The 21984-nt window shown below is 54.1% G+C and overlaps 1 protein-coding gene across 1 annotated transcript; it reads right to left on the bottom strand.

The window, feature by feature from the left end:
* On the bottom strand, positions 15659-21018 carry OLIG2 (oligodendrocyte transcription factor 2). Its single transcript, XM_003358929.4, has 2 exons — positions 18882-21018; positions 15659-18103 (listed from the first exon to the last, which is right to left on the bottom strand). Exon 2 carries the CDS (start codon positions 18032-18034, stop codon positions 17063-17065), a length of 972 nt encoding a protein of 323 aa, XP_003358977.2. The 5' UTR covers positions 18035-18103; positions 18882-21018; the 3' UTR covers positions 15659-17062.

The raw sequence follows: 21984 nt of genomic DNA, 5'->3' as shown, positions 1-21984 counted from the left end.
AAGAAGCCTAGGGAAACGGCTGGTGGGAAATTGTTAGACATAATGAAACTTACACTGATAAATCTTAAAAAAGGATGAATGAGGGCAGGGGGGCAGGGTATGAATCAGGGAAGAAGGAAACACATTTACTTTTATATCAGGCAGAGCTAGAAAAGTTCTAGTTCATCAGTGGGGCAGGCAAACATAATTTAGCGGCATTTGGTAAGCAATGCTGATTTGACCATCTTCTTAGACATGAGTGATGAACTGACACATCTCAGCATTAAATTCCATCCCTGCATCTAGCTCGCTTCATCTTGAGTTGGGGAGGTTGAGTTTCGCTGGATTCTGTGTGCCTTATGTGGCTTTTTTAAATTAGGTTTTTTTTCCCCTTTCTTTTCTAACACACCACAAGCAAAAGTGTGCTTTCAAGTTGAGCCTCTTTTTGGGGGGTGACAGGCCATGTGGGGAAGTCAAAAGAAAAAGACATTTTCTGTAATGAGCTCCAAATAAGCTGTGGATTCTTTTCTTTCTTTTTTTTTTTTAGGGCTGCAACTGTGGCATATGGAAGTTCCCAGGTTAGGGGTCAAGTTGGAGCTGCAACTGCTGGCCACAGCCACAGCCACAGCAATGCCAAATCCGAGCCTCATCTTCGACCTACACCACAGCTCATGGCAATGCCAGAACCTTAACCCACTGAGGGAGGCCAGGGATCGAACTTATGTCCTCATGGATACTAGTCAGATTTGTTTTTGCTGAGCCATGACGGGAAATCCAAGCTATGGATTCTGAATCTGGCTGAGTTTGACTCCCAGGCAAGTACAGAGGGTACAGAGATTAGGAAAGTAGCTTCTCAAAGGCTGGGCATGAATAAGGGCCCAGGTCAAACATGGTTTTATAACATGTTACTTTACACATGAATGTTTCCCTGGGGACAGGAGCCCATCCAGTCCCCCTGATGGGGTGAAGCGAATCATTTAGAGACCTTTGGGCTCTGCCCCTTAACATTGAGGAAGCATGCCAAGTCCAAGGGCACTGATTCCTCCTTTGTGAAATGGAGATCAAGAATAATGTACATTTCACTGGCTCCTCATTTTATTTTATTTTATTTTATTTATTTATTTTTTTGCCTTTTTGCCATTTCTGGGGCCGCTCACGTGGCATGTGGAGGTTCCCAGGCTAGGGGTCTAATCGGAGCTGTAGCTGCCAGCCTATGCCAGAGCCACAGCAACTCGGGATCTGAGCCACATCTGCAACCTACACCACAGCTCACGGCAACGCTGGATCGTTAACCCACTGAGCAAGGGCAGGGATTGAACCCACAACCTAGTTGGATTCGTTAACCACTGCGCCACGACAGGAACTCCTGGCTCCTCATTTTAAATGCGGTAGTGAGTGTAAAATGTAAAAGTCCCTACAAACCAGCAAGTGCTATAGAAAGTCACTATTTTTATTTGAAAGTTCTCTTTGCCCCACCACTCATGTGGAAACTCACCCCCTTTGCCTTAGAAAGTAGGATTTCAGCCTATGTTTGGTCCACAGCAAGCATCTCTTGAGTGTATATGGTGAAATGAAAGCTGCAGATGCTAAGAGCTTTGAGGAAACCTTCCTGTTGCAACCCCGAGTGGCTTGCACCTGTGACCCCCAATATCTGCTCTTGCCTTATTGGTAATATGAGTTTCAGGTGGCACATAGCCCACCCCTTCCCCAGTCCTGTTCACCAGAAGATGGTCATGAAGGCAGGGCTTGGAGTAGGGTTCTTGGCCACAGGTGGAGGCTGTGTGTTGAGGATGGCAGAGCCCCAGCAGGGAAAGAACTTGGGGCCTTGATACCATCAGGCCTCCACACCAGCCCTGGACCACCTCTCCTAGACTTTAACTTCATTTGACTTTAACTATCTTGATGCTTTCTTGATTAGAGGGTCTAACCTGCATCTTAACTAACACAGCCTTCACAGCCCTTCCCCAAGGGCTCTCTCTGGTCCACATGGCACCAGCCCTGTTAGTCTCATGTTCCCTCTCTTCTTGAGCTCCCCTGCTTCTCTTCTAGGTAGACTTCACCTATTCCAGGCTCTCAGGACCCTACTTGCCTTCTAGGTAGATTTCACTTGTTCCAGGCTCTCGGGACCGCAGTTGGTGTCATCTATAATGCTGTATAACCTGACTTGGGCTAATGGCTTGCTCTGCATCCGTCCCTGGCAATGGCATTTTTAATAGGGAGACATCATACTTATTCAGACATTAGCATCAACAGGAGGAAAGCTGAGCACCATGGACAGCGGATACAGGAGCAGCTGGGGTGCATGTCAGCTTCCCAGGGCTCCACACATGAACGCCATGAAGCTTAGACCAACCTAAAAGGCTAAATAGCAAGCATAGGCCTGCTTGTCTGTGGGGGGGGGGGGATTTGGAGGATAGAGGTTTAAAGTCCTTTGTGGCCATTTCTGGGCCTGTGGTTGCTTCTCTGCCCCGTGTGGATCTGGAGTGATCCCGCCCTCCTTGTGCTACTTGTATCGCAGGAGGCTTTGCTCAGGGTGAGTCCTGGTGCCCAGCTCTGGGGACATGAGTGGGAGGGTGGGCAGGGTTGCTGGATGGCTCAGCCTGGCTCCACTGGTGGAGAGACAAAGATGATGGCCATGGAGGGTCCTGTCTCCTGTCCCAGAATATGTGAGTCTCCAGATGGCAGCTCAGCCTAACCTGCCCAAGCCTTTGCTTCAAGGTGGGGGTGGGAAGAGTGAAGGGGGCAGCTCTGGGAGGGGGGTTCTTCTCATTGGGAGGAAATAGGGATGGACATTAGAGGAGGCCAGATGCCTCACACTTAGCCATGTTTCCCAAGGAATTTCTTTGAACTCTTCTTTTTGGACACTGAATCAGATCCTGGTATGTGCTCAAACCATTCCTGGAAAACTCTGAACAGTGTTTTATTTATTTATTTTTCTGTCCTTTTAGGGCCACACCCGTGGCATATGGATGTTCCCAGCCTAGGGGTCAAATTGGAGCTATAGCTGCCAGCCTACACCACAGCCACAGCATCATGGGATCCGAGCCACATCTGCCACCTACACCACAACTCACAGCAACACCAGATCCTTAACCCACTGAGCGAGGCCAGGAATTGACCCCACGTCCTCAAAGATACTGCTGAGCACAACGGGAACTCCTGGACTCTTCTTTGTAGTTGCAAAAAAGTTGGGTTTGGTTTTGTTTTCATTTGGGGTGGGGGATTCTTCTCTCTCCTTAATGATTCATTGAGATGTGGGGAAAAGGGGTGAAGACAGACTCCTCAGAGGGAAGGGGAGAGAAATTAGAACTATACCCAAACACCCAGTCCTGGGCAGAGGAGAAGATTAAACATGTGAGCAGGAGCCACATGCTAACATCTTGGAACAATGCAGCGTGTGCTTCTCCTCTCCGACTTTAAATGGTATGGAAATACTTTCCCATTTTGCAGTGTGGTTCAAATGAACCAACACCTCCCTCTCTCCCTCCCCCTCCCCCTCATAATGATTCCTTTGCACCTTTGCCCTCCCATCCTGCCCCCCTCCCCCCCATTGCAGGAGGGGCCCCGCCCATCATCGATCCATAGAGAAGCAGCATTCTGATAAGGGGACAGCACGGGGAAGCAGGCTTTGGGCGCTGCATCCTGACCCCGGCAGGCGCAGGCCCGGGTGTTCGCCCAGCCATCTGTTGCAGCCTGTAATACATGAGCACATTAGCACATGGCCCGCCAGCAGACTCGACATTGTTCTCCTGGCCGAGTTTGTTCAGCCAACCTCAACAAAGGGGGCAGTTTTTGCATTCGGGATAAATACAACCACTGAGGATTTTTTTTTTTTTTCCCCTGAGGATGTGTAATGTTAAGGTTTATGCCGGCTGCCTGAATCGGAAAGTTGCAGCCCTACTCCCACCCTTTGATGTGGATGGTTTGTGGAAGCTGCTAGTCCTCCAGGAAATATTTTTCCTCTTTCAGATATGCCCCCATCGGAAAGATTCACCAAATTGAACATGTGCCCTTTCCCCCCCCTCCTTTTTAACCCAAGGAGTTTGCCTCCCAAAGAATTAGGACAAATTGTCCTGCTATGCATCCACTTCATTTTAAGGTCAGTCTGAGGCCTCAGGGTTTGGATCCTAATTATGCTCAAAAACTAACCCAAGGGACTCAAGGAAGAAGTGGAGAATGTTACAGTTTAGTAAGTTGGGTAAATGTTACAGTTTTAGTAAGTTCATAAGATATTATATCTTTAGTAAATGTGTTGATCCTAACTAATAAATTATTTCAGAAAAACCCCTTATTTGCCCCTCATCCCAAGACAGATACGAGACCAGCCTTCAAGATTTGGCTGCCTTTTTGTAAATCAACTGTAATAGAAAAACTCAAAATCTTATCCAAAAAATGTAAAGCAACTATAATAGAAAAAATAAAAAGCTTACCAAAAAAAAAAAAAAAAAAAGACTTGGCTGCCTTTTTAAAATACTTTTTTATTTTATTTTATTTTTATCTTTTTGGCATGCAGAAGTGCCTGAACCAGGGATCAAACCCGAACCACAGCAGTGACCCGAGCCACAGCAGTGACAACGTTGAGTCCTGAATTGCTTAGGCCACCAGGGACCTCCTTAGCTGATTTTTTAAAAGAAGGCAGAGTTCCACAATGCCCTTCTCACAAAATCAGACCCTGCCTGGGTATTCTTGTGTTGGGGTCCAGTGAAGCTTTGTGCGCTTCCTGCTCTAGTTAGGAAAGGGCTTGGTGGCAAAACCCCTCCATATGCATCATTCTGTTCGTTCATTCAACTACTATTTATTGCGCTCTTCCTATGTGCTGGGTGCTCTTCTACATCAGTGATCAGGATGAACAAACATCATGGCCTATTGGAACTTATGTTCCACTGCGGAAGACAATGATCAACAACATTAATAAATTAAAAAAAAAAAAAGCCTGGGGAAAAGAAAAGGGCACAGAGTAAGAGGATTGAAAGCACCAGGGTGACGTTGGAATATTGAAATGGAAGGAGGTGAAATTAGTGTCTCGATTTTAGGAGATTTCACATGCCAAAGAGACATTGATACCTTCCCTATATTAAAGGCTATCTCCCCTCCGCTAAGTCCAACTCCAATTGGAAAAGATCAGTTGACCAAACCCCCTCCAATGAGGGTAGGTCTCAAAGCTTTTAAATGCTAAGAAAAGGCACAATTCTGAAGCCTGTTTATGTATATTTCCAATCTGCCCAAAGCAGGAGATGGGGTAATGATGCCGTCACAATTTCCTGATCCCTGTCTGACCGTAACAAAGCATTGGAATGATGGATGTTTTACAAATTTTTTTTTTCTTTTTCCAGGGCCACACCCACAGCATATGGAGGTTCCCAGGCTAGGGGTCTCATCAGAGCTGTAGCCGCCGGCCTACGCCACAGCCACTGCAACACAGGATCCAAGCTGCATATGCAACCTACACCACAGCTCACGGCAACACCCAGATTCTTAACCCACTGATCGCAGGGATCGAACCCGCAACCTCATGGTTCCTAGTTGGATTCACTAACCACTGAGCCACAACGGGAACTCCGGATGTTTTACAAATTTATTAAAGTGAAAGTGCATTTTCAGAGAGGGAAAGCGGACTCACCTGTGTGAGGGTTTGAAAAAAGAGAGCTTGACTCACTCTGCAATAGTCTTTTCACCCCACAATGGGACCTGAGTGGAGACCTGGTGTCTTCTGATGGGTCTTGGGCAGGATGCCTTAACTGCATGGGGAACAGGTTACATGGTGGCCTGGTGAGGAATGGGCGACATTCCGTCTCTAGTAGGGTGTGAGCAGCCCAGGCTGGTCAAGGTGGGGAAGGGTATTACAATGAGATGTGGCCAGAGGCTTTTAGGTTTAATCATCTTCAGTGGGACTTGAGGCCTGTTAACAGTAGCAGGTGGTAAATGTGTGTTAAGTAAAAGATAGAAGGAGTTTCAAATCTGACTAGGAACCATGAGGTTGCGGGTTCGATCCCTGGCCTCGCTCAGTGGGTTAAGGATCCAGTGTTGCTGTGAGCTGTGGTGTAGGTTGCAGATGTGACTCGGATTAGACCCCCGGCCTGGGAACCTCCATATGCCATGTGTGAGGCCCTAAAAAGCAAAAAAAAGAAGAAAGATAGAGACTCTAGGAGTCAGGATACCACTTTGTACCACTTTCCCCAGATATACACAGAATCCTCATGATCAAGTTCAATATTTGCATCTCAAAAAATGTGACTCTCAACTGAACCATAATGAGGACCTGGAAATGCAACATGTAAGCTGGCCATTTCATCCCCAAGTCACAACTGATAAGCGTCTGGCTGGGTATTTAATAAAGGCATAACTCAACATAGCACCCACTTCCGTCAGGCTTCTCCCTAGGAATCAGCCTCTCTAAAACCCAAAGGTATAGACTTGTTAGGAAGGCCTGATCCACTGGGAGTGCCCGTTGAGCCCCAGGGCGTTCCTTTGAATGGGGCCCTTGACACAGGGTTGTGCTGGCAAGAAAGGCATGGAGACATCTTCCTGCAAGTGGCAGAGAGAACTTCGTAGTCTTGCAAAGTCACAGAGGACCGCAACTTGGAATGGCCCTTGCCAAACTTCTCACCTTATAAATGAACACATTGAGACCCAGAACGTTTAAGCAACTTGTGTGAGAAACCCCAGCCTGAGATTTTTTTTTTTTTTTTTTTTTTGTCTTTTTGCTATTTCTTGGGCCACTCCCGCGGCATATGGAGGTTCCCAGTCTAGGAGTCAAATCGGAGCTGTAGCCACTGGCCTACGCCAGAGCCACAGCAACACGGGATCCGAGCCACGTCTGCAACCTACACCACAGCTCACGGCAACACTGGATCGTCAATCCACCAAGCAAGGGCAGGGACCGAACCTGCAACCTCATGGTTCCTAGTTGAATTCATTAACCACTGCGCCACGATGGGAACTCCAGCCTGAGATTTTTAACTCAGCTCACCTCCAACCACCTGAGGAGTTACTCAGGGGTAAATGAGGCCATGAACTGATGAATGGCTAAACACAATGCAGCTTGTACATACGATGAAGTATTATTCAGCCTTGCAAAGGAATGAAGCAATGACATCTGCTACAGGACCTGCGAACCCCAAAACCATTAGGCAAAGTGAAAAAAAAACCCAGACAGACAGAGAAGTGGCATCGCGTATGAGTCCATTTATAGGAAACATCTAGTACAGGTAAATCCACAGAGACAGAAAGCAGATCAGGGGTTAGCAAGCGCTGGAGGGAGAGGGAGTGGGTAACTGCTTGATGGGCACAGGGACCCTGAGTGATTAAAATGTTTTGGAACGAGAGCGAGGTGGGGGTTGTCCAACACTGTGAATGCTCCTGAATTGCTGATTTTAAAATGGTGAATTTCAGAGTTCCCAGTGTGGCTCAGTATCTAGGAGGTTGCGGGTTCCATCCCTAGCCTCGCTCAATTCAATCTCAAGTTGCTGTGAGCTGAGGCATAGGTAGATGTCTGGCTGGATATTTAATAAAAGAATAACTCAAAACACCATCCGCTTCAGTCAGGCTTCTCCCTAAGAATCGGCCTCCCAAGACTCAAAGGTACAGACTTGTTAGGAAGGCCTGATCCACTGGGAGCTGGACCCCGAGTTGCTGTGGCTGTGGTGTAGGCCGGCAGCTGCAGCTCCAATTTGACCGCTAGCCAGGGGACTTCCATATGCCGCCGGTGTGGCCCTAAAAGAAAAATAATAAAAATAATAAAGTGGTTAATTTCATGTTAGGGAAATTTCATCTCGATGAAAACAAGCAGAAGTCACTAAGAGGAGCTGATGGGTTAAACAGCAAAAGTGGGGGAGCGATGACAAGCAGATCTGCAGCTGGGTCAGTGGGCCCTGAGCCCCCATTCCACCCGGGACTGGTGGAGGGGATGTTGGGAGGGAGAGGGGCAGACGGAGTAAGCCCCCAGGATTGAGGTGGCTGCCCAAGCCTATTTGGTTTAACAGCTTTCAGAGTTCCCTGCGATGCTGCAGCCTCTGCCAATGCCAGGCAGCACTGGGTCACTTCCTTCCCGTCTGGGCTGAGCCACACAGGACTCTGGTGTCTTCCTTAGCCACCTTGACCTGAAGAGCTGGGCGATTTCAGAAGTGGGGTGATGGGGCGCTCCCAGCCCCACTCCCAGGATGCCCCACCCCCGCTCTGCCTGTGGCTCCCAGCTGCAATTCTAGAGTGGGAAGAATCCTTCAGCTTCCAGGGATACCCTCTCACTGGGCATCCAAGAGGCACGGCTAGAGGCACCAGTGGGCCTGGTGCTGAGAGGGAGGGCTCACCCCTAGAGGGAGGGGGAAGAATGGTGGGGCTGGAGCCTGGGCTTCACTGGCAACTTTCCCTTCAGCTCATTCCTCTCTGATCCTGGCTCCTGCCCTTAAGAGGACTCAATTCTCATGTATAAGCAGAGTGCGAGCCCTGCTCCACTATGCAGTGCAAGGGCTATGGGCCAGACAGGTACCAGGCACCCTCGGCCATGCAAAGGTGAGAACAGTGGCTTTGCCCTGCCCTGGGGAATTGGAGAGGAGCCCTATATAGAGCTCAGGGACATTTCTGGACCTCTCTTGGGGTCCTGGGTCATACAGGACCCTCTCCAGATGCTGCAGGGCAGGTCACATGACAGTAACAGGGACCCTACCTAGTCGAACGTCCCAGAAGGTGCAATGAGATGACACTCCCTCAGCCAGGTAGACTCTCCAGCCTCATTGGGCCCAGAGCCCAGTTCTCCCTTTCAAACCTGATGCCCTGTGGAAATGGGACCAGATCAGGCCCATTTTACAGGTAGGGAAGCTAAGGCTCAGAAAGCCCATATCTTTTGTTCCAGGTCACGCAGCTGGTGGAGGCCAGCCAAGGCAGCAATCACGGTCTTCATGGTGCTTGATCGCCCCCTCTCCCCATGTGACCTACATGTTGGTGGCTGCTTCCTGGGGGCCCAGGCTTGAGATTGAAGGTCTAACAGCTCTACCTTGGCCAGAACCCTGGGCCCAGGGCATCCATTCATGGCTAGGACCAGGCGGGAGGCCATTCATTTCATCTTAGGCCATTTCATTTAATCCTGGCAGTTACACAATTGTCAGGTACTATTATTAACTAATCTATTGACTTAAGAAGAGGCATGGAAGTCTAATAATCTGGCCCACTGCAGTGTGTGTGTGTGTGTGTGTGTGTGTGTGTGTGTGTGTGTGTGTGTGTTGTGATCTGAATGCAGCTGCCCTGGATAGAATCCAAATGCCCTTCCCCACACTCTGGAAACTTCTTCCTTCCCAAGTCCTCCATTCTCTATCCATCCATTTTACATTAAGCTGGCACCTCTAGATATGGAGGCATCTAAACCACTTTCTACCTTGGCGGAGTCAAGAGCAGTCATTTCTAGAACTGTCTACACTCCCAATTCAATGGATGCCATGAATTCCACTGGTGCACACACACTGGGAGAATTGTTCTGACCTGTCACATCCTCCATGCTGGCCAAGGGGTTCCCAGAACCTCTGCCCAGAGGTGGACCAGGAATCCAGAGAACTCAGGTACCCAGGGCCTCGCCTGGTCCTCCCATGGGGTTTTGGTGATCACCCAACCTGGCTCCATTCTACAGGTCAGGAAACTGAGGCCACATCTTACTGTACAGTCAAAAACTGACAGAACACTGTAAACCAGCTATGATGAAAAAATATATAAATCATTAAAAACAAAAAACAAAAACCTGAGGCCAGAAAGAGCCCCTAGGGCTTCTGAGAGGCCACTCCAGCCCCGCTCTGCAAGACAGGCTTCCACTGCCAGGAAGATTTGTAGATGAAAAGGAAGCATATTGCTCCTGGTCCTGTTTCCCCACTCCCTTCCCCCCTTTTTTTAGGGCTTGCACCTGAGTTATACAGAAGTTTCCAGGCTAGGGGTCCAATTGGAGCTGCAGCTGCCAGACTATGCCACAGCCACAGCCACATAGGATCTGAACCCCATTTGCAACCTGTGCCGAAGCTCATAGCAATGCTGGATCCTTAACCCACTGAGCAAGGCCGGGAATCGAACGAAAGCACATCCTTACGAATGCTCAGAATAGGATCCTAGTCCTGTTCTTTACCTGCTGAGGCACAGTGGGAACTCCCCCCACTGGCTCTTGCGGGGAATCCAAGACTTGAGCCTGGAAAGCCAAGGGCTCAGAGAGCAGGTTTGTCTGGGAGGATGGCAGGCAGATAGAAGGTAGCAGTGGGTCCAGGCCTACAAGGCCTAGAAGGTTCCTAGCTTTCCCATGAGCCACGGAAGGCGAAGGTAAACAGATCTGTCCTCCACTGACGACTGCTGGCTCACCAGGGCCCCAGGGCTCAGCAGGTCCCAAGGGTTCGCTACCAAGGCCAATGCTTCAAGATTCCAGGCTCACTCGTGTGTGTGGACCAGTGAGTGTGAGCTCCCAGGTGTGTCCTTATGCATGAGCTTGGACTTGGCTGTATGGACCGGGATTCAAGGGCCCCCAGGTCAGGCATTCCCTTGGGTTGCTGTTTGGCCTCCAAATGAATTTAGGCTGATTCTGTGTCTCTCCGTCTCTGGGGACTCCCAACGCCTGCTACAGCTAGTGGTCTCCAAGGCTATGGAGCCTCTGCCAACTGAAAGATGCCCAAAGGAAAGCCATCGACCATGCTGCGGCACTTGGGGGCAGGACAGCCAGACGAGGTGTGGGGGTGGGGAGAGGGCTGGGTATGGGGTGCTGTGCTCATCCCCAGTCCTCTGCGACCCGTTCTGCCGGCTCTGCATCCAAGAAACAAGGGGTCGGGGCGCCCGTGACACGCAGCGCACTGCGTGGCAGGAGCAAGTCTGTTCCGGAGAGCGGCGACATGGTGGCCCAAGGACTCCAAAGTTAGCTTCCTGCTGGGCCGTGCAGGTCAGCCGCGCCACTTTCAGGGGTTGCAAACTGGAAACCCACGGGCCAGTTTACCCCCTTTCCCCTTGTCTGTAGGCCTGGCGTGTTGTAAGGTGGGACCCAAAGTCCCCGGGGGAGGACAGCGGGCACTCTCAGCTCGCGCCCCCCACAGGCACCTCCTCGGATGTCCCACAACCACCCCACGCCCTCAAGTGTCCGCCTGGCCCCTGCAGGCATTTGGGCTTTGCGACTCCTTTCCGAGTTGCTGCACGCGGCGTGGACTGCGCGCAAGCCGGCAGGGGATGCGGCCAGCGGGCTGGTGGGGCGGCAGCTGTCCCGCCAGGACAGTCCCTCTTGGGGAGCGCCGGCCGCCTCATTTCGGGCCGCCTAGGGCTCACCCGCTGCGGCCCTGCTCCGTGCGCCCTCACTGCGCGGCCACCCCATAATTGTTAAAGCCTTTTGGCACCGCGCGCTGCCCAGATGCGGGCATCGGGCCGATGGGGTCCAGACGCTGTAGGAGCAGCACCTAAGAGGGCTGGGGTCTGGGGAGCGGGTGGGGGTGGGGGAGCTCTGAGGATTCCTGAGACTGGGGCTGAGCCATAAAGAACCTGGGAACTGTCAGGGCGGGGGCGCTCAGGGAACCTGGGTATGGGTGCTTTCCTCCTGGTGGGCTCAGGAGCCAGCCTCCTGGATTGCAACTTTGCTGCCTGCATTTACTGTCTTACCCTCAGCAATCCACTTACCCTCTCTGTGCCTCAGTTTCTTCACCTGTAACATGAAATTATCAGCACCATCCTCAAAGGGTTACCGTGAGAATTGAATGAATTAAAAGAACACACAAAGCTCTCAGAGCCATGCCCTATACTGACAAGTCTTCATTGAATGTTGAAGCCTCCTCTGCCTATTATTAGCATCCTGAACTCCCTTGAGGTGCAGCCTCCTGCTGCCCTCTTGCTCCCTGATCTGCTGTATCTCTTCTTCTCTGCAGCATCTCCTCCTCCCATTAACCCCAGCCACACAGGGTTGTGGCCCTCTAGCAATAACAGGTAAGAGAGAGATGGGAAGCAGGGCTGTGAGGCGATGCCCATCTCTGCGCTGCCTAGACTGGCCCTTTACTCTGACAGGGAGTGGAAGGCTTAGCTCCAGGGGTCTAGCCTATGACTATCTGCAGCTTTGGAACCAAGGCATGGCATGCAGACCCAGGCTGTTCTCAGGTGCCCCTCCCCAGCCAGGTAGGACTCAGGGCAGCAACCCCTTACCCTGAGACCCTCCAGACTTGATGGAGTCTGGCCTCCCTTCGAGGTTTGCAGAGGCAATAACAGAGGGGCTTGTCACCCATAAGATGTCTGGTGTAAGCCCTCTGTCAAAGACCCCCATAGTCCTTACTGGTACTGTGAGGCACTTGTGCGGAGACCCAGGTTGGACCCAAAGTCTGTACTGAAAGAGGGACTTTAAAATAAGAGGTGGAGGAGTTCCTGCTGTGGCATGCGGATTTGATCCCCAGCAAGGCACAGCAGGTAAAAGGATCCAGCATTACTGCAGCTGTGGTGTAGGTCACAGCTGTGGCTCGGATCTGATATCTGGCTGGGGAGGTTTCATGGGCCTCAAGTGCTGCCCAAAAGAAGAAGATGGAGTTCCTGTCGTGACTCAGCAGTTATGAACCTGACTAGTATCCATGAGGACAAGCGTCTGATCCCTGGCCTCATTCAGTGGTGTAGGTTCCAGACTTGGCTCAGATCCCAAGTTGCTGTGGCTGTGGTGTGTGTGGGGGGGAAGGCTTGTAGAGGGAGAATCTTTTGCTGTAGATTAACTTCTAGGGGGCACAAGGTGTTTACTTCATAGTAGGGGTTTTGTTTTGTTTTGTTTTGTTTTTTGTCTCTTTAGGGCTGCACCCTCGGCGTATGGAAGTTCCCAGGCTAGGGGTCGAATCAGAGCTACAGCTGCCAGTCTACACCACAGCCACAGCTATGTGGGATCTGAACTGCATCTGTGACATAAACCACAGCTCACGGCAATGCTGAATCCTTAACCCGCTAAGTGGGGCCAGGGATAGAACTCATGTCCTTATGGATACTAGTGGGGTTTGTTACCACTGAGTCACAATGGAAACTCCTACTTAAGAGTAGTTTAGGCAGATGGCCAGGTGGGTTCTGCCCTAAAGGGAGGCATGTAGACAGCTCTTCAGCACTGAGAGTGATGAGTGGGGCTGGAAAGTCCAGTCTCCCAGCCCCAGGCTTTCCCCTGGTTTCATTCTGGGAAGGAGAAGGACAAGTCTTTCGAGCTGGGCTGCCCCGGCCCTAGATCACCATGCTTGTCCCTAATATTCAGCTCTTCCTCCAGCCATCATCGCTGGGAATGTGACACCTCAGGTCTCAGGAGCACATCCCTCAACTGAGATGCACTTTGCTGTGAGGGTTTGCATGGCCCCTTGGTTCACTGCCTGTTCCAGGGAGTTCCAATTCCTGGGTTCTGACATCGCAGGACAGCGTCCTAGGTGTTCCGGTGTGCCCTCCAACACAGAACCCAGGGAATCAGCATTTCTTGCATCCCCTGCCCAGTAATGGAGTGCAGGGCAGACAGAGGCCATGGAGGAAGCCAGTTTTTTTTGCGGGGGGGCGGGGGTTGGAGGTTGAGGAGAATCTCAAGACCTTGGAGGCTGGTGACAGAAGTCTCTTTGCCCCTGGGCTGAGAGCCGAAAATTGGAGAGGCCGCATGGGGGTGGGGAAGCTGAGTGGTGGACCAACACAGGAGACACATCTGGACTAATGCTTCCAGGAAGAGGACCCATCCAGCCAGTGTTGGGCGTTCTGCAAACCCAGTGGCTCCAGGACTGTGTTTAGCTCTGCCTTCTCCCACCCCCTCTCTCAGAGGTGGGGGGGGGGTGTCCTTGAAAGTCGGTGCGGTGGCCTAGCATCTTTTCCCTTTTCCCCCTGTTCTACTTCCGAAGCTCAACCATGGCCTGAGCCGCCCACCCAGGCACCGCTCACCCCACCCTGGCCAATCTAGGACGACTCTCTGCAAGGAGCCACCTGCCCCAGGCGTCTGGGCGCGCTCCCGTGCGCCTCCTTGGCGACGGAGGATATTCCGCTCTCACACGTGGTGGCCCAGATCCCTGGCTCGGCGCAAGGTCTAAGCGGGTGGCTCCGGGGAGGGCCCGGAGCCTGGCTGGATCCAGGCCGTCTGTCTTTGGAGGCCCAGGTCTAGCCTGACTGGCGGCTGGACGAGGGCCGAGAGCTTGGGCATGGGGGTTGGGGGAAAAACGATTTATTTCCTTTCAGCAACTGCCCCTCTATGCATACAGGGGGCAAGCCGGGAGCCGGCGCCTGCACACGCCAAGCCTGGAGGTGGTGGGTGAAGGAAGTCGGGACTGCAATGGAGCGGCAACCGCCCCAACACGCACTCACCGCCCCTGAACCTCGCGGGGTGCTCTGTGTCTGCAGGCTGGAACAGGATCCAGTTTTGAATTCTTAAGAAATTTCGTTTCAAATGGGATTTTGAAATAAAAGCTACTTGATCCTGCTCTATCCTTTTCTTGGATTCGCGCGGAGCGGCTTAGGCTCTTGTTCCCTGTTCCGTCCGCGGAACCTCGGCCTCTCACAGCCTTCAGTAAGAAGCCGAAGCCGGTCCCCGGCCTACAGAGCCCGATCCCCGGGCGCCGGCTGTTTAGCCCTGCAGCCCGACGGCACCCGCTGGATGACCCGGAAGCACCTGTCCCGGAGCCAGGGGATGGAGCCACTCTCACTCTTGGGCGAGAGGAGTCCTCGTGGGCCTGGCTCTGAGACGACCTCAAGGAAAGGGGTTCCAACCTGGGAAAGCTTCTCCGCTCCAGGTGCCCTAGGCGCAAGGGCCTTCCGCCGGTGGCCCCCGTAAACGTCGTCGGCGAGAGGGCCCGGGGGCCGGGGACCTGGTCCACAGCGTCGGCAATTCGTGGCTTTCAAGGACGCGCATTCTTCTATTAGCCGGGGCGCTGAAAGATTGCAAAATGGTCTGTCCTCCGCCTTGATCGGGAAAGGCCGAAGCTTTTTAATTTTTACCCAGACTCTCTCTGAAGAGCCGCATCCTAAATTTGCATGGCAGTGTAGGATTGCGAGGAACTCAGTAGCGGGCAGCGAACAGAGGTGGCTGGGGGAAGAGCTAGGGGTCAAAGCGGGGCTCGGGACAATCTTGCTGCTCCAGGGCTGTTCCCGGGCACCTGACATTTTGCCGTTCAAGGCCGGGGTGGGCGCTAGGGGGAGGGTGGTGCTTATGGCGGGGAAGGGAACGAAGGGTTAGTGGATCCTTCGCCAAAAGCTTCCGCAGCGTTCTGCTGGGAACACTGGGACGCTGCACGTCCGGGCCCCCCCGCGAGACTAGTCCGCAGTAGAAGCCTAGAGCAGCCCAGGAGCTGGATGTGGCTGGGCGACCGTCTCAGAGAAGAGAGAAAGTGAAATCGCAGCAGCGCAGGGGGCCTTCAGCGCCGCCGGGGACCCGAGACCAAAGGCAAGGGTCTCACCCTGGAGGCCCCAAATTCTGTGCACACAGAGGAAAAATTTCACTTTCAATTAACATAATCCTCGAGGGAAGGAAAAAGGAGTTTCGGATAAGGCGTCAGAAAATAAAAATAACAAGTGAGTTGTGAGAAGCACCTGGAGGATGTGCTCTGAAGGTGTTTTAAAGAGAATGTATGTTTGTCAGGGGGAGAGAAAAAGAGTGACCTCTTTTTCTCCAGGATGAAACCAGCAGAACGGTCCCCAAAACCCGCCCCAATGGATGGAGCGCTGCACCTCCTCTCACCCACAAGGCTGGAAAACACCTGACTTTACATTTTATTTAAAATCTCACCACTCGATCATTTATTTCATTTTTGCAACCAAACAAGTAATAAATATTATTTAGCACTTTTTTTTTCTTTTTACAAAAATAAAACAGATGATACACTCTCTGCAAGGGGCAGTGATCAGAGGAGGAATGTTACGTGGCAGATGCTGTGAAGCCCATATCGCAACACTGGTAGCGCCCAGGCGGTTTGCACGGGGGCAGGATGCACACGGAGGAGTTTGTCATTTGTGTTAAACTGGCAAAAAGAAACTGATAGAAAGGAAACCCAGCTTAGACTCCGGTGGGGCTGGCAGTCACGTGAGCAAACAGCTTAGCAGCGCACACTTACCTCATTATTGATATGATATTTACACATTCAAGAAAGGAAAAACATTAAAAAGCCAACACAACTCCCAAATAACCCAAACCATCTTCACAGCAACATCCTTTGAGTTCTGTCCAACCCTCAGGTACCAAAATGACTGCCCCCAATCAGCTAAGAAGCCAAATCACTTTGTGCTCAGAGATAGAAAGAATAGGGAGGGGAAGGGAGAGTCTATTTTAAAGAAACTAGAAAAACATCGGCACCCAAAGTCAACAGTTTCAGGTTATTCCAATTCACAAGTGGTTCTATTCTGACCGACCATCTATAAAGCTTGCTGGTACTGTTGAAAAAGGAACACCGATAGATTTATTAGAAAACCACAACCCCCAAACCAATAGGAGCCACAAGGAGGAATGGCAACAGTTCTCAAAAAGTTGTGGGTTTATCCAGATATGGAGATGGGACTCGATCGTAAGTGCTTCTGGTACCAAACACCAGCTTCTAAACTAACTCGAGGCTCCTGGCCCTGGGCCAGGGACCTCCCTTGAGGGTGAAGCCGGACTAGCCGCTTCTGGGGTGCGGCTCGGCTCCCAAGATTCTCCGACCCGCCAAGAAAAGAGAAGGGAGAGAAAGTCCCCAGCGCTCTCCTCTCTCACCTCCTCCCCGGTATAACGAAGTGCTGCCCAGGGCCGAAGGCGGCCAAGTTCGCAGGAAAACCACAGTTTTTAGAATTACCTCTTTTTTTTGCGGGGGCATAGGGGTGGGGGGAGTTGGAGGAAGGGGTGCAGGTAGCGGTGCTTTCTTATAAAACGGTGTTTACCGGAGCGGCGCGGTTTAAAGCCAGAGAGGGTTGAACCCGGTCCCAGAGCAAATGCCCCTCTCACTCCCCCACCGTTCGATGCGCGCCTCCACTGCTTCGGTTCCTGGGTGCTGGAGTCCTCGCCATTGTCCCCACCCCCCAGCCCACGGTGCTGCGCTCCTCTTAGGAACTGAGCTCCCAGGACCCAGAGCCGGCCAGTCCTTGCTTCCCCGAAGCCTCCGGGCCCCCGCCCCACCCCGCTCGCCAGAACGCGCCTGCAGCGGCCAGCTCACTTGGCGTCGGAGGTGAGGCGCGGCAGGCTGCCGGCGCCCATGGCCGACACGTGGTGGTGCGGCGGTGGCACCTGGCACATGCTGCAGGGGCAAGGCATGCCGCCCCAGTGCTGGAAGCCTCCACTGCCCCCGCTGCTGCCGCCCCCGCCCCCCAGCGGGGCTGCTGATGCCGCCGATGGAGACTTGAGCAGGCCGTGAGGGGGCCGAATCGAGCCGACTGATGACAACCCGGAGCCGGGCAGGGAGGCGCTGGACACCGCAGCGGCGGCCGCAGCTGCAGCGGCGGCGGCCGCGGCCGGAGGCAAGATGGGGTGGTGCACGGCCGGGTGGTGCGCTGCGTGCGCGGCGGCCGCGGGGTGCGCGGTGGCCGCGGGCAGGGGCGCCGAGTGCGCCAGGCCGCCGCAGGCCGATGGGTGGAAGCCGGCGTGGTGGCCGCCGTAGATCTCGCTCACCAGTCGCTTCATCTCCTCCAGCGAGTTGGTGAGCATGAGGATGTAGTTGCGCGCCAGCAGCAGCGTGGCGATTTTGGAGAGCTTGCGCACGGACGGGCCGTGCGCATAGGGCATGACCTCGCGCAGCCCGTCCATGGCGATGTTGAGGTCGTGCATCCGCTTTCGCTCGCGGCTGTTGATCTTGAGGCGTAGCTGCTGCAGCTCGGGTTCAGTCATCTGTTTCTTGTCCTTCTTGGTGGACGACGCAGCCGCTGACGACGTGGACGACGAGGTGCTGGACGAAGACGACTTGAAGCCGCCACCGCCCAGTTTGTCCCCCGGGTGCCCGCCCGCTGCTCCCATGGCGCCGCGCAGCTCGGTGCTCAACTCTGGCGGGCAGTCGCTCGGTGTGGACGAGGACACGGTGCCCCCCGTGAAGCCGCTGCCCCCGCTGCCCTTGCTCCGGGCTGGCAGAAAAAGGTCATCGGGGTCTGGCGACGACGGGCGGCTAGACACCAGGCTGGCGTCCGAGTCCATGGCCCCGAGGGATAGGCGCAGCTCTCACGCGGTCCTTCCTCCCTGGGCACTCAGAGCTTCCACGGACGCCTACGGCGAAGAGAAGAAAAGCGAGAGAGACAGAGAGACGGAAATCGAGACTGAGATGGAGAGGCACTAGGTCAGTAAGAAAGAAACGCTATTCCCGCCTGCATCACAGCGCGGGATGCAGGCGCAGGTGGCCAGTCTCTCCGGGTCCATCTCTCTTCCTTCCTGAGCCATGCAGGTACTTTTAAGTAACCTCTCTCTTTCCCTCCCTGCCGCCTCCCCTCCGCTCTCATCCACAGGTTGTTAATCCCGGGAGAATCGGATGCTTCTCTGTGAGGGTGGCATTTTAGAGGCTTTGTGCCTTCTATTAGGAATGGGGAGTCTGGATCTCCAGGGCTGGAATAAACGAATGGCAAGTGAGGGCTTTTCTTGGGAAGGGTGGGCTAAAAAAGAGAACTATGTATTTGGTTCCTCAAACGCATCCACTTTATCTCCATCAGCACCGCGCAGCAAACACACGCACGGAGACCGGCACTCAGCGCCCGCGCGGGGTTCGGATTCCACGCGCTGTGTCGGGGACCCGAGCGGGGCTCGCCAGCTGACTAAGGACTTGAGCAGAGGAAGCAAGTGTCGCTGGCCCTGATTTCTCGCTTTGGGGCGAAGGGGATGCTGCGGCGAGTATGGGGAGGGTCGGGGCAGCGAAGCCGCTCAGGAGAACTGGCTGGCAGGAACGGGATCCGGGTCCCCTCTAACGGAGCTTCCCGATCACTGCCGAAGTGAGGGGTGTCTGTCCCCGGGATGTAGCCCAGAGTCGCTGGGGGGTGGGGGTGGGGGCACTTACTGTGGATGCAATTACAGAAGCTGGTTCCCCAAAGCCGCAACAGAGAACCCGGCCCGGGCGCCGATGTCGCCTTGGTCTATGATCAGCATCCGCACCTTTCCGGGTTCGGCGGGTTTTTATAGCCCGGTGGTGGCGGCGACCGCGGCGGTGGCCGAAGCGGGGGCGGGGAACAATGTGCGGGTCCTGGAGGGGCCGCCGCGCCAATGAGCTGGGCCGGCCCGGGGGGCTGGGAAGCTGATGTCATCCGGGCTGATTCCGCTCAATGAAACTCGCCGGACCCGGCACACGCCTCCTCCCAGCGCCCAGCCAATGGGCGCCGGCGGCCGGGAGATTCTTAGGGAGGGACTGGAGGAAGGACCCCGAGAGGGCGTGTGAGAGGCAAAGGGGAGGAGGAGGGCAGGCTCTCGGGGGAAGTGCAGAGGGCCGAACGCGGTTGGGAGCGAGGGAATATTGTCAAATGTCCAGGAAAATACGGTCCTGTCGTCAGGCTAGGGGATGGGCTGGGGGCTCTGCACACTTACTAACCGGATACCCATGGCGTTCGGATCTTGGGGATCCGTAAGGACAACCCAGGCGACCCAGGAGCTGGGGCTGGAGTGTCCTCCTTTGCTTTGCTTCACTCTCTCTCTGCGTTCTTGCCACCTGTTCCCATCTCGTGGGTTTCAGCAGCACGTGCACATTTTGAACCCCAAATGTACCGGATAAACCAGACACAAAGCTCCTACTTTCTTCGTACTCTAAGCGCGCTTCTGGGAGGTGGTGGCTGCCGCAGCTTGGCCGGCGGCCGGTAGCGCCCCCACCTGGGGGCAAGGGCCTCGCCAGGGAGCAAGCCGGCACGGAAGGAGGGGACTGACTCCAGAATGCTGTTTGGAAGGAAATCCCAACTCTTTATAAAGTTGACTATGGTATAGACACAGGGAAGCCGTATTTCCGCGCAGTAACCATGCTAACAACACAAGGCGAGAGTCGAACTCAGGGTTAAGCACCCCCTCACAGCATGGGAACTAGATGAGGGTATTTTTTGCACCATCTTTAAGGTGGTCAGCACGCCCTGGGGTAGGGGAGCCAGGCTGGTTTATCTGCCCAAAAAAAGGCGCAAGCTTGGGTAAAGACCTCCACACCCGCAGGCCAGAGGGCGAGATCTGACCACTCGCTGCAGCATTTACCAATCGCTGCCTGGCTCTCAAACCCGGAACACCTTGACCACGAAGAATTAAACCCGGTCTAGAGAAGCGACCAGCTGAGGTGGATCCGTGGTGCTAATGCCCCCACCCATTTTAAAGATGGGAAAATCGGGCAGCAAGCCTACCAGGGGAAAAATGCTGACCAGTTTGCCGCTCAGCCTTGCCTGGACTGCAGATGGGAGAGTTGGCGGTTCCTTTATAACAGAGGCAGCTGACATCTCCCTGACCTCTAAGATTTTCCCTATTTGTTTGCTTCTCCGGTTTCTGGATCCTAGCCCTTTATACTGCAGACACACAAACGGGTCCCATTTCTCCCTCTCAGGGACTGTTACTGTCCTCACGTTACCTCCGTTGTTTGGGAACTTTTAATTTGTATGCAGGGCTTTTAAAAACCAGGCAAATTTAGCAAGCAATTCGCCTTCAAGTAGCAAAGTTACAAAATAAACAAACACAGAAAAGAAACCGGCGTTATTGCTCTCACTTCCTGGATAAGCCTTCCAGCCCCATCTACACCAGGAAACCCAGCAGACTCTCCCCTTTGCCCCAGTCTCATGCCTTCTGGGGCTTTATTTTTCAACCCGCGTGTTTCCCAGCTGGCTCTGCAGCCATCCGTTAAATATGTGTTTAAAACATGAAGAACTGAAGCGTGGAGATGTGTCGTCCAACGGTTACAGAAGATGACCCACAACCGTTCAATTAGGCGAATCTGTCACTTGGAAGAACGCCGGGAGCGGGGGTGGGGAGCAGGAAGAGCTCGGGTATTTGAGGATCATTCCTTTGGGCTTTCCGGGCCACTGGCAGTGAGGACATTCGTGGGGGTGTGAGCTGTGAGCATCAGCCGGGCTGTGGACTTGCGAGCACGCCTGTGTGTCTAATAAACACCAGCAGGCGCAATGCGTGCGCGCCTGGGTCGCGGCCGCCGAGGTTAGACCAGCGGGCGGCACGTGTCCCGTAGCCCCGGTTCCTTCTTTTGCTGCTTGCCACGGGCGACTGTCCGGCGTCCAGCGGTCTGCGAGGGTGCGCGGTTCTTTACGCGCTTGCAGCAGAGACTGGAGTCAGAAGCAGGGTCGAAGATTGACGGGCCCCTTCAGGCACGGCGCGAGTTTAGAGCCTGGGAAGGCAGAGTCCGGAAGCAGGAGAGCTGGCTAACTTGCCAAGTTCCTGCGTGGACGCCCATCAGGACGCTGCGGGTCCCAGCTCCGTGCCACCGAGCCGAGGCGCTGGTGGCCGTTCGCGGGCAGCGCAGCGGCACCTCGCGGTCCTCACTCCCCGCTCCCGGAGCTCAGGCTGGCAGCTCAAAGCTGCGGGCCCTTTCTCCGGGAGTGTCCTTCTCCAACATCCTCCCGTCATCGGAGTTGCTCCGGAGGAGGTGGGAGTGGTGTGTGTCCCCTGGGTTTCTTTAGCCCAGGGACAAGTTGGTCGCTGTACACTTCTCGCGGCGTCTCAGACTCCTCCTACCCCCTCCAGGAATAATCGGGAACTGGAGCTTGGCCACTGGCGCTTGCCCTCAGGTGGGTCCTAGAGGCATCCTGGCACTTGTCCAGGCCTTGCGCCCGGCGCCTGGTGTGCGCGCCCTGGGAGTGTCCCCTGCACCACGGTTCCCACCCGCGCGCGCGCGCGCTGCTGGGCCACATCCTCTTCCCGCGAAATTGAGTGCTCACTCGCCGAGGCTAATGGGCTCGGCCCCGGGAGTTCCTGGCTGGCCCAGACGTCCTGGAGCTGCCGGCCTCCTCCGTCAAAACGGAAGACGTGTTTTTCCCTCTTCTTTGTGTTTCCCTCCCACAAAAGGCCGGGTGCGTGTCGGGGCCGGCCTTTGCTCAGCCGCCTGGCAGCCCGGGTGGAGCTTGTGCCAAACCGGCCGGGGAGGGCTTGCGCGGGGCTCCAAAGGCTCAGACCTCCCACTGTTTCCCGGGTTCCTC

Source organism: Sus scrofa, chromosome 13 (genome assembly GCF_000003025.6).
Source record: "Sus scrofa isolate TJ Tabasco breed Duroc chromosome 13, Sscrofa11.1, whole genome shotgun sequence".
In the NCBI taxonomy this organism is placed as follows: Eukaryota; Metazoa; Chordata; class Mammalia; order Artiodactyla; family Suidae; genus Sus; species Sus scrofa.
The sequence above is the reverse complement of the archived record's forward strand: the minus strand, read 5'-3'. Positions and strand labels throughout refer to the sequence as shown.

What these genes read in the sequence shown, in the direction of transcription:
- OLIG2 (XM_003358929.4), bottom strand. Translation starts at nt 18,034, where the DNA reads ATGGACTCGGACGCCAGCCTGGTGTCTAGCCGCCCGTCGTCGCCAGAC.